At 42.3% G+C, this 13,316-nt stretch overlaps 1 protein-coding gene across 1 annotated transcript in view; it reads left to right on the top strand.

Moving 5' to 3' along the window:
• Nucleotides 1-13,316, top strand: part of GANC (glucosidase alpha, neutral C) — a 144,591-nt gene that overhangs the window by 121,545 nt on the left and 9,730 nt on the right. Inside the window, exon 21 of the mRNA XM_069730586.1 lies at nucleotides 12,762-12,836. Coding sequence (XP_069586687.1) covers nucleotides 12,762-12,836 — 75 coding nt within the window. The remainder of the gene's footprint in view (nucleotides 1-12,761; nucleotides 12,837-13,316) is intronic.

Raw genomic sequence — 13,316 nt, 5'->3', positions numbered from 1 at the left:
AAAAATCATTTTTGTGAAAAAAAAAAGAATTTTTATTTTCACGGGTCTGCGTTATAAACTGTAGTGAAACACTTAGGGGTTCAAAGTTCTCACAACACATCTAGATAAGTTCCATGGGAGGTCTAGTTTCTAATATGGGGTCACTTGTGGGGGGTTTGTACTGTTTGGGTACATCAGGGGCTCTGCAAATGCAACGTGACTCCTGCAGACCAATCCATCTAAGTCTGCATTCCAAATGGCGCTCCTTCCCTTCCGAGCTCTGCCATGCGCCCAAACAGTGGTTCCCCCCCACATATGGGGTATCAGCGTACTCAGGACAAATTGGACAACAACTTTTGGGGTCCAATTTATTATGTTACCCTTGTGAAAATACAAAACTGGGGGCTAAAAAATTTTTGCGAAAAAAAAATAAATTTATTTTAACGGCTCTGCGTTATAAACTGTAGTGAAACACTTGGGGGTTCAAAGCTCTCAAAACACATCTAGATAAGTTCCTTAGAGGGTCTAGTTTCCAAAATGGTGTCACTTGTGGGGGTTTTTAATGTTTAGGCACATCAGGGGCTCTCCAAACCAACATGGCGTCCCATCTTAATTCCAGTCAATTTTGCATTGAAAAGTCAAATGGCGCTCCTTCCCTTCCGAGCTCTGCTATGCACCCAAAAAGTGGTTTACCCCCACATATGGGGTATCGTCGCACTCAGGACAAATTGCACAACAACTTTTGTGGTCTAATTTCTTCTCTTACCCTTGGGAAAATAAAAAATTGGGGGCGAAAAGATCATTTTTGTGAAAAAATAAGATTTTTTATTTTTACGGCTCTGCATTATAAACTTCTGTGAAGCACTTGTTGGGTCAAAGTGCTCACCACACATCTAGATAAGTTCCTTAAGGGGTCTACTTTTCAAAATGGTGTCACTTGTGAGGGGTTCCAATGTTTAGGCACATCAGGGGCTCTCCAAACGCAACATGGCGTCCCATCTCAATTCCAGTCAATTTTGCATTGAAAAGTCAAATGGCGCTCCTTTCCTTCCGAGCTCTGCCATGCGCCCAAACAGTGGTTTACCCCCACATATGGGGTATCGTCGCACTCAGGACAAATTGCACAACAACTTTTGTGGTCTAATTTCTTCTCTTACCCTTGGGAAAATAAAAAATTGGTGGCGAAAAGATTATTTTTGTGAAAAAATATGATTTTTTATTTTTACGGCTCTGCATTATAAACTTCTGTGAAGCACTTGTTGGGTCAAAGTGCTCACCACACCTCTAGATAAGTTCCTTAAGGGGTCTACTTTCCAAAATGGTGTCACTTGTGGGGATTTCAATGTTTAGGCACATCAGGGGCTCTCCAAACGCAACATGGCATCCCATCTCAATTCCAGTCAATTTTGCATTGAAAAGTAAAATGGCGCTCCTTCCCTTCCGAGCTCTGCCATACGCCCAAACAATGGTTTACACCCATATACGGGGTATCAGCGTACTCAGGACAAATTGGCCAACAATTTTTGAGGTTCAATTTCTTCTCTTACTCTTGGGAAAATAAAAAATTGGGGGCGAAAAGATCATTTTTGTGAAAAAATATGATTTTTTATTTTTACGGCTCTGCATTATAAACTTCTGTGAAGCAATTGGTGGGTCAAAGTGGTCACCACACATCTAGATAAGTTCCTTAGGGTGTCTACTTTCCAAAATGGTGTCACTTGTGGGGGGTTTCAATGTTTAGGCACATCAGTGGCTCTCCAAACGCAACATGGTGTCCCATCTCAATTCCTGTCAATTTTGCATTTAAAAGTCAAATGGCGCTCCTTCCCTTCCGAGCTCTGCCATGCGCCCAAACAGTGGTTTACCCCCACATATGGGGTATCAGCGTACTCAGTACAGATTGTACAACAATGTTTGGCATCCATTTTATCCTGTTACCCTTGGTAAAATAAAACAAATTGGAGCTGAAATAAATTTTGTGTGAAAAAAAGTTAAATATTCATTTTTATTTAAACATTCCAAAAATTCCTGTGAAACCCCTGAAGGGTTAATAAACTTCTTGAATGTGGTTTTGAGCACCTTGAGGGGTGCAGTTTTTAGAATGGTGTCACACTTGGGTATTTTCTATCATATAGACCCCTCAAAATGACATCAAATGAGATGTGGTCCCTAAAAAAAAATGGTGTTGTAAAAATGAGAAATTGCTGGTCAACTTTGAACCCTTATAACTCCCTAACAAAAAAAAATTTTGGTTCCAAAATTGTGCTGATGTAAAGGAGACATGTGGGAAATGTTACTTATTAAGTATTTTGCGTGACATATCTCTGTGATTTAAGGGCATAAAAATTTAAAGTTGGAAAATTGCGAAATTTTCAAAATTTTCGCCAAATTTCCGTTTTTTTCACAAATAAACGCAAGTTATATCGAATAAATGTTACTACTAAAATGAAGTACAATATGTCACGAGAAAACAATGTCAGAATCGCCAAGATCCGTTGAAGCGTTCCAGAGTTATAACCTCATAAAGGGACAGTGGTCAGAATTGTAAAAATTGGCCCGGTCATTAACGTGCAAACCACCCTCGGGGCTTAAGGGGTTAAAAACACGTATTCGTGAACATATTTACGATGTTGAAAATATTAGTGCTAATAGGAATACTTCACAAGCTTCACAACATTTTATTAATTATCATCAATCTAACCTTGAGTCACTCAAAATTTATGCGATTGAAAAAATTCATAAACCATTTAGAGGAGGAGACATCGAGGTGACCCTGAGAAACAGGGAATCATGGTGGATCTTTAAACTCGGAACAAGAATTCCACATGGTTTAAACAAAAGGAAAGATCTCATGCTCTTCTATTAGTATTCTGAGGGTTTACAAACAATGAAGTTGCTTTTCTGACATCTAGTAACTAAATTTGTAGTTTATATTTCTCGTATAATTAATTTTTGTGAGGCTAATAGCTATCAATTTGTCCTTCTGTTTCCCCTTGTTTCCCCTTGCTTGCTGGCCGCTGTCACATTGTCACGGCGTCTGCAGCTGTGCTTTCACTTACTTGCTCCAACCTATTTTGGCTGTTACAGCTCCCTGATTGGGAGATCTCTGCCATTGATTTTTTTGTTTTTCCATCCATGGTTGTCTGTGAGCTCACTATTTTTTAAGGTACTAGGGAATTTTGTAGTTTTATTTATTATAAGATTTACATGTATGTCTCATTTTTTCCAGAACTCATATGAGTTTGTGTCTACTTAAGGATAGCCTTTTTCTCCTTTTTTTTTTTTTTTTCCCCTTGCTTGCTGGCCGCTGTGACATTGTCACGGCATCTGCAGCTGTGCTTCCACCTATTTGCTCCAACCTATTTTGGCTGTTACAGCTCCCTGTTTGGGAGATTCCTGCTAATATTAGTTTTTTTTCTATATTGTTATGTGGGTTCATGACATAGGACACTGTACATACTATTATATTATTTTTCTATCATATTCTTGGATTTATTTAATGATTATTGTAATGTCATTTTGTTTTTTTATATAGTTCCTGTATTTTGTGTTATTTCTGTTTTTTCTGCATTTATGTTTAGCCAAAACATTTGTTTTTGTCTTTCCATCAAGCTTGTCTTGCTTTCATTACCATGTGTGCCTATTTTTGCTTGATTAGACAATTCTACCAATTGCAACACTGGAGTGATAACCGGATACTAGTATAAAAGTATAGACATGTCTTGTACCAGGTATCATGATTAAGGGTGCTTAGTCACCGGAAACGCGTTGACCTTGTTTTTATAATTTTTTCTGTATGCTGATGTTTTGTCCTTTCACTGTATTTTGAGTGAAATAAATTATGGATTTTTCACTATTTCGTTGAGCTGGATCTCCTTCTCTTTCCTGTTCGTCCACGCCCTGACACAGCGGTTCCGTGCTCCGAGCTCCTGGGAATGTCGGTATGGTGAGCTGGATTTTGTTTTTCCCAAATTGTCCACTACATGAGTCCAAATCTGCTGCAACCTGTCCACCACAGTATCCACACCAGGACAGTCCGAAGACTCAACCTGTCCTGAAGAGAAACGAGGATGGAACCCAGAATTGCAGAAAAATGGCGAAACCAAGGTAGTCGAGCTGGCCCGATTATTAAGGGCGAACTCAGCCAAAGGCAAAAAGGACACCCAGTCATCCTGATCGGCAGAAACAAAGCATCTCAGATATGTTTCCAAGGTCTGATTGGTTCGTTCGGTCTGGCCATTAGTCTGAGGATGGAAAGCTGAGGAAAAAGACAAGTCAATGCCCATCCTACCACAAAAGGCTCGCCAAAACCTTGACACAAACTGGGAACCTCTGTCAGAAACGATATTCTCTGGAATGCCATGTAAACGAACCACATGCTGGTAGAACAATGGCACCAAATCAGAGGAGGAAGGCAATTTAGACAAGGGTACCAGATGGACCATCTTAGAAAAGCGATCACAGACCACCCAAATGACTGACATCTTTTGAGAAACGGGAAGATCAGATATAAAATCCATAGAGATATGTGTCCAAGGCCTCTTCGGGACCGGCAAGGGCAAAAGCAACCCACTGGCACGAGAACAGCAGGGCTTAGCCCGAGCACAAATCCCACAGGACTGCACAAAAACACGCACATCCCGCGACAGAGACGGCCACCAAAAGGATCTAGCCACCAACTCTCTGGTACCAAAGATTCCAGGATGACCAGCCAACACCGAACAATGAACCTCAGAGATAACTTTATAGGTCCCACCTATCAGGGACAAACAGTCTCTCCGCTGGACAACGATCAGGTTTATTAGCCTGAAATTTTTGCAGCACCCGCCGCAAATCAGGGGAGATGGCAGACACAATTACTCCTTCCTTGAGGATACCCGCCGGCTCAGACAAACCCGGAGAGTCGGGCACAAAACTCCTAGACAGAGCATCCGCCTTCACATTTTTAGAGCCCGGAAGGTACGAAATCACAAAGTCAAAACGGGCAAAAAACAGCGACTAACGAGCCTGTCTAGGATTCAACCGCTTAGCAGACTCAAGATAAGTCAAGTTCTTATGATCAGTCAATACCACCACGCGATGCTTAGCTCCTTCAAGCCAATGACGCCACTCCTCGAATGCCCACTTCATGGCCAGCAACTCTCGGTTGCCCACATCATAATTTCGCTCAGCAGGCGAAAACTTCCTCGAAAAAAAAGCGCATGGTTTCATCACTGAGCAATCAGAACTTCTCTGCGACAAAACAGCCCCTGCTCCAATCTCAGAAGCATCAACCTCGACCTGGAACGGAAGAGAAACATCTGGTTGACACAACACAGGGGCAGAAGAAAAACGACGCTTCAACTCTTGAAAAGCTTCCACAGCAGCAGAAGACCAATTGACCAAATCAGCACCCTTCTTGGTCAAATCGGTCAATGGTTTGGCAATACTAGAAAAATTGCAGATGAAGCGACGATAAAAATTAGCAAAGCCCAGGAACTTTTGCAGACTTTTCAGAGATGTCGGATGAGTCCAATCATGGATGGCTTGGACCTTAACAGGATCCATCTCGATAGTAGAAGGGGAAAAGATGAACCCCAAAAATGAAACCTTCTGCACACCAAAGAGACACTTTGATCCCTTCACAAACAAAGAATTAGCACGCAGGACCTGAAAAACTGTTCTGACCTGCTTCACATGAGACTCCCAATCATCCGAGAAGATCAAAATGTCATCCAAGTACACAATCAGGAATTTATCCAGGTACTCTCGGAAGATGTCATGCATAAAGGACTGAAACACTGATGGAGCATTGGCAAGTCCGAATGGCATCACTAGATACTCAAAATGACCCTCGGGCGTATTAAATGCAGTTTTCCATTCATCTCCTCGCCTGATTCGCACCAGATTATACGCACCACGAAGATCTATCTTGGTGAACCAACTAGCCCCCTTAATCCGAGCAAACAAATCAGATAACAATGGCAAGGGGTACTAAAATTTAACCGTGATCTTATTTAGAAAGCGGTAATCTATACAAAGTCTCAGCGAACCATCCTTCTTGGCTATAAAAAAAGAACTCTGCTCCTAATGGTGACGATGACGGGCGAATATGCCCCTTCTCCAGGGATTCCTTCACATAACTGCGCATAGCGGCGTGCTCAGGCACGGATAAATTAAACAGTCGACCTTTTGGGAATTTACTACCAGGAATCAAATTGATAGCACAATCACAATCCCTATGCGGAGGTAGGGCATCGGACTTGGGCTCATCAAATACATCTCGATAATCAGACAAGAACTCTGGAACCTCAGAAGGGGTGGATGACGAAATTGACAGAAATGGAACATCACCATGTACCCCCTGACAACCCCAGCTGGACACCGACATGGATTTCCAATCTAATACTGGATTATGGGCTTGTAGCCATGGCAACCCCAACACGACCACATCATGCAGATTATGCAACACCAGAAAGCGAATAACCTCCTGATGTGCAGGAGCCATGCACATGGTCAGCTGGGTCCAGTATTGAGGCTTATTCTTGGCCAAAGGCGTGGCATCAATTCCTCTCAATGGAATAGGACACTGCAAGGACTCTAAAAGAAACCCACAACGCTTAGCATACTCCAAGTCCATCAAATTCAGGGCAGCGCCTGAATCCACAAATGCCATGACAGAATACGATGACAAAGAGCAGATCAAGGTAACGGACAGAAGAAATTTTGACTGTACCGTACCAATGGTGGCAGACCTAGCGAACCGCTTAGTGCGCTTAGGACAACCAGAGATAGCATGAGTGGAATCACCACAGTAGAAACACAGCCCATTCAGACGTCTGTGTTCTTGCCGTTTAACTCTGGTCAAAGTCCTATCGCACTGCATAGGCTCAGGTTTAAGCTCAGGTAATACCGCCAAATGGTGCACAGATTTACGCTCACGCAAGCGTCGACCGATCTGAATGGCCAAAGACATAGACTCATTCAAACCAGCAGGCATAGGAAATCCCTCATGACATCCTTAAGGGCTTCAGAGAGACCCTTTCTGAACATAGCTGCCAGCGCAGATTCATTCCATTGAGTGAGCACGGACCACTTTCTAAATTTCTGACAATATACCTCTATCTCATCCTGACCCTGACAAAGAGCCAGTAAATTTTTCTCTGCCTGATCCACTGAATTAGGTTCATCGTACAGCAATCCGAGCGCCAGGAAAAACGCATCGATATTACTCAATGCAGGATCTCCTGGCGCAAGAGAAAATGCCCAGTCCTGAGGGTCGCCGCGCAAAAAAGAAATAACAATCAAAACCTGTTGAACTGGATCACCAGAGGAGCGAGGTTTCAAGGCCAGAAATAATTTACAATTATTTTTGAAACTCAGAAACTTAGTTCTATCTCCAAAAAACAAATCAGGAATAGGAATTCTTGGTTCCAACATAGCTTTCTGATCAATAGTGTCTTGAATCTTTTGTACTCTTGCCGAGAGCTGATCCACAAATGAAGACAGACTTCTAATGTCCATCGCTACACCTGTGTACTGAACCACCCAAATGTCTAGGGGAAAAAAAAGGCAAAACAGTGCAAAGAAAAAAAAATGGTCTCAGAACTTTTTTTTTCCCTCTATTGAGAATCATTAGTACTTTGGGCTTCCTGTACTGTTATGAAAGGCAATTCAGTACTACAATGGACATAGCGGTCAGAGCACATACAGTGATCTGACAATAACCCAAAATCATAGAACGAGCTCTGAGACGTGGGAACTCTGCAGACCGCAATCCCTAATCCTCTCCAAACAACACTAGAGGCAGCCGTGGATTGCGCCTAACTCTGCCTATGCAACTCGGCACAGCCTGAGAAACTAACTAGCCTGAAGATAGAAAATAAGCCTACCTTGCCTCAGAGAAATACCCCAAAGGAAAAGGCAGCCCCCCACATATAATGACTGTGAGTTAAGATGAAAAGACAAACGTAGAGATGAAATAGTTTCAGCAAAGTGAGGCCCGACTTTCTTAACAGATCGAGGATAGAAAAGGTAACTTTGCGGTCTACACAAAACCCTAAAGAACACCACGCAAAGGGGGCAAAAAGACCCTCCGTACCGAACTAACGGCACGGAGGTACACCCTTTGCGTCCCAGAGCTTCCAGCAACAAATTAGACAAGCTGGACAGAAAAAATAGCAAACAAATAGCAAAGAAGAACTTAGCTATGCAGAGCAGCAGGCCACAGGAATGATCCAGGGAAAAGCAAGTCCAACACTGGAACATTGACAGGAAGCCAGGATCAAAGCATTAGGTGGAGTTAAGTAGAGAAGCACCTAACGACCTCACCAGATCACCTGAGGGTGGAAACTCAGAAGCCGCAGTACCACTTCCCTCCACCAACAGAAGCTCACAGAGAGAATCAGCCGAAGTACCACTTGTGACCACAGGAGGGAGCTCTGCCACAGAATTCACAACACAGAGCCCCTAATGTACCTAAACAGTAGAAACCCCCCACAAGTGACCCCATATTGGAAACTAGACCCCACAAGGAACTTATCTAGATATGTTGTGAGAACTTTGAGCCCCCAAGTGTTTCACTACAGTTTATAATGCAGAGCTGTGAAAATAAAAAATCCTTTTTTCCCACAAAAATTAGTTTTTAGCCCCCAGTTTTGTATTTTCCCAAGGGTAACAGGAGAAATTGGACCCCAAAAGTTGTTGTCCAATTTGTCCTGAGTACGCTGATACCCCATATGTTGGGGTAAACCCCTGTTCGGGCACACGGGAGAGCTCAGAAGGGAAGGAGCACTGTTTTACTTTTTCAACGCAGAATTGGCTGGAATTGAGATCGGACGCCATGTCGCGTTTGGAGAGCCCCTGATGTGCCTAAACAGTGGAAACCCCCCAATTATAACTGAAACCCTAATCCAAACACACCCCTAACTTTAATCCCAACCCTATTCCCAACCGTAAATGTAATCCAAACACTAACCCTAACTTTAGCCCCAACACTAACCCTAACTTTAGCCCCAACCCTAACTGTAGCCTTAACCCTAGCCCCAACCCTAGCCCTAACCCTAGCCCTAACCCTAGCCCCAACCCTAACCCTAGCCCTAACCCTAACCCTAACCCTAGCCCTAGCCCTAACCCTAATGGGAAAATGGAAATAAATACATTTTTAAAAATTTTTAATTTTTCCCTAACTAAGGGGGTGATGAAGGGGGGTTTGATTTACTTTTATAGTGGGTTTTTTAGCGGATTTTTATGATTGACAGCCGTCACACACTAAAAGACGCTTTTTATTGCAAAAAATATTTTTCGCGTTACCACATTTTGAGAGCTATAATTTTTCCATATTTTGGTCCACAGAGTCATGTGAGGTCTTGTTTTTTGCGGGACGAGTTGACGTTTTTATTGGTAACATTTTCAGGCACGTGACATTTTTTGATCGCTTTTTATTCCGATTTTTGTGAGGCGGAATGACCAAAAACCAGCTATTCATGAATTTCTTTTGGGGGAGGCGTTTATACCGTTCCGCGTTTGGTAAAATTGATAAAGTAGTTTTATTCTTCGGGTACGATTACAGCGACACCTCATTTATATCATTTTTTTATGTTTTGGCGCTTTTATACGATAAAAACTATTTTATAGAAAAAATAATTATTTTTGCATCGCTTTATTCTGAGCACTATAACTTTTTTATTTTTTGCTGATGATGCTGTATGGTGGCTCGTTTTTTGCGGGACAAGATCACGCTTTCAGCGGTATCATGGTTATTTATATCTTTTTTTTTTATTGCGTGTTATTCCACTTTTTGTTCGGCGTTATGATAATAAAGCCTTGTTTTTTGCCTCGTTTTTTTATTTTTTTTCTTACGGTGTTTACTGAAGGGGTTAACTAGTGGGACAGTTTTATAGGTTGGGTTGTAACGGACGCGGTGATACTAAATATGTGTACTTTTATTGTTTTTTTTTATTTAGATAAAGAAATGAATTTATGGGAATAATATATATTTTTTTTTCATTATTTAGGATTTTTTTTTTTTTTTTTTTTTTACACGTGTGGACATTATTTTTTTTTACTTTTTTACTTTGTCCCGGGGGGGGGGGACATCACAGATCGGTGATCTGACAGTTTGCATAGCAGTCTGTCAGATCACCGATCTGACTTACAGCACTGCAGGCTTCACAGTGCCTGCTCTGAGCAGGCTCTGTGAAGCCACCTCCCTGGAGCAGGGAGGGAGGTAGGGAGACCCTCGCAGCAACGTGATCACATCGTGTTGCTACGGGAGTCTCGGGGAAGCCCGCAGGGAGCCCCCTTCCCTGCGCGATGCTTCCCTATAGCGCCGGCACACCGCGATCATGTTTGATCGCGGTGTGCCGGGGGTTAATGTGCCTGTCCTTGGGAATTAGGGCCCACCCCACATGGATGGAATAGTACGTCCATTGGCAGAAAGGGGTTAACAAAAGTTCATCTCAATATTTTGTTATATATCCTTTGTTGGCAATGACAGAGGTCAAACGTTTCCTGTAAGTCTTCACAAGGTTGACACACACTGTTGGTGGTATGTTGGCCCATTCCTTCATGCAGATCTCCTCTAGAGCAGTGATGTTTTGGGCCTGTCGCTGGGCAACACCAACTTTCTACTCCCTCCAAAGCTTTTCTATGGGGTTGAGATCTGGAGACTGACTAGGCCACTCCAGGACCTTCATATGCTTCTCACAAAACCATTCCTTCGTTGCCCTGGCGGTGTGCTTGGGATCATTACCATGCTGAAAGACCCATCCACGTTTCATCTTCAATGCCCTTGCTGATGGAAGGAGGTTTGCACTCAAAATCTCACGATACATGGCCCCATTCATTCTTTCATGTACACGGATCAATCGTTCAGGTCACCTTTGCAGAGAAACAGCCCCAAAGCATGATGTTGCCACCCCCATGCGTCACAGTAGGTATGGTGTTCTTTGGATGCAAGTCAAAATTCTGTCTCCTCCAAACACGACGTTTTTATTTTCTACCAAACAGTTCTACTTTGGTTTCATCACACCATATGACATTCTCCCAATACTCTTCTGGATAATCCAAATGCTCTCTAGAAAACTTCAGACGGACCCGGACGTGGACTGGCTTAAGCAGGGGGACACGTCTGGCACTGCAGGATCTGAGTCCCTGGCAGTGTAGTGGGTTACTGATGGTAGCCTTTGATATGGTGGTTTCAGCTCTATGCAGGTCATTCACTAAGTCCCCAGGTGTGGTTATGGTATTTTTGCTCACTGTTCTTGTGATCATTTTTACCCCACAGGGTAAGATCTTAAGTGGAGCTCCAGTTCGAGGGAGATTATCAGTGTTCTTTTATGTCTTCTATTTTCTTATTATTGCTCCCACAGTTGATTTCATCACACCAAGCTGCTTGCCTATTGCAGAATCAGTCTTCCAAGCCTGGTGCAAGGCTACAATTTTGTTTATGTGACCTTCAACAGCTCATTGGTCTTCACCATAGTGGAGTTTGGAGTGTGACTGTTTGAGGTTGTGGACAGGTGTCTTTTATACTGATAACAAGTTCAAACAGGTGCCATTACTACAGGTAATGAGTGGAGGACAGAGGAGCCTCTTAAAAAAGAAGTTACAGGTCTGTGAGAGCCAGAAATCTTGCATGTTTTTAGGTGACCAAATACCATACTTATTTCCCACCATAATTTGCTAAATAAATCTTGCCAAATCAGACAATGAGATTTTCTGGATTTGTTTTCTCATTTTGACTCTCATAGTTGTGGTCTACGTATGATGTCAATTACAGGCCTCTCTCATCTTTTTAAGTGAGAGAACTTGCATAATTGGTGGCTGACTAAATACTTTTTTCCCCACTGTATAGTGTAATTAAATAAAAGCAGCTCAGAATCCTCCTTGCTTCAGTCTCCATTTTGATTCCCAGTTTTCACTCTAGTTCTTTATCCTCTATGCTCTGCTATATACCCCATATTGCATCAGTACAGCATCACATGGGCAAGTAGCATCAGTATAATCTCTGCATTTCCTCTATTTTCTCGTAGATATCAAATGGATTGTGAGTATACAGTTATAAAGGGTGAATTTCTCCATTATACAGATAAACTCCTATTGCAATTACTGATGATGACTAGTCAGCACCTGTCACACAGAACTGTCTGTATGATGAAATTGCATGTACTGTAAAAATGTATTCAACAGGGAAGGATGAAATTACTATCACTGAAAATGATGAATACAGCTCCTGTCACACAGTAATCTGACTAGTCATCATCAGTAATTGCGATAGGAGTTTGTCTTCCCTCCTTTGAAGAACTTCAGTGCCACAGTCCATTCAGTTTGATCACTGGAGACTGGGATGTTGACCACCTTCAGATAACATAAAGCCATGTAATTCCCAGGTGGGGGGTTGCCATGACATTACATGACCGAACTGAAGAGAAGCACGCCATGAAATTTCAGATAGAAGTAAAACACTAAATAAATAAATAAATAAGGTAGTATCAGTCAATATATATTTTGGAGGGCTAGTGACAGGGTGAATGAAAAAAAAATCACTGGAGTGCTACTTTACGACTAACAGTTGTTTTAATTTTTATTTCATAAATCAATAGTGCACATGAAAATAAGCAGCTTTGTAATATATCTTATCAGAAATTGTTAAATCTGCCTATGAGGTCAGGTAGGAATTTGTGTTTAGAGTTCACATGTGGTTTTGCCTTCCTCTGGATCAACTAGTTATGTAAATTATAAACTTATGTTTTTGCTCAATTCACAAACTATGTAACTATTCTGATGTCTTTCCTTTATAGTGTTGGTATGACTTTCGAAACTTCAGTTGCGTTGGTAGTTCCCACAAGCAAACAGTGAACGTCACATTAGAGGAGGTAATACCTCATATACAGTATATTATACTACACATTTTTTTTATTTCTATGCAGGATACAGCTGGACCCATCAATGATGTCCTTGTAAACTAAGGTGTCTATCCCTGGGGGGTGCACTTATATAGTGTTGGGCAGACCACATGATCTAATAGTACGAGCGTCATCAATAGGCTGTAAGCCAGACACTGCTCCACATGTATCTATGTGACTGGCACCCTATGCAAGCCTCATCTGTGTGCATTTACAATACTAGGCTACTGCCACCTCCATGATTGGTCGGTAGGCGAGTGGTGGTTTCAACAGTATTTTGCACCTGTGCTGCCCCCAACTTTATCACTGGGGTCACTGCATACTGCAGTGCATTAGTTTTGTGCTTGTGTTGGTAAATACGGCTGCCTTTATCTTTTGGCAGGAGTGCCAACTTACCTCAGCGACGCCTGTCCCGCACTTCCTCCTCCTTCTCCTGCGCCTGCTGCCTGG

Source organism: Ranitomeya imitator, chromosome 1 (genome assembly GCF_032444005.1).
Source record: "Ranitomeya imitator isolate aRanImi1 chromosome 1, aRanImi1.pri, whole genome shotgun sequence".
Taxonomy (NCBI): Eukaryota; Metazoa; Chordata; class Amphibia; order Anura; family Dendrobatidae; genus Ranitomeya; species Ranitomeya imitator.
The sequence above is the reverse complement of the archived record's forward strand: the minus strand, read 5'-3'. Positions and strand labels throughout refer to the sequence as shown.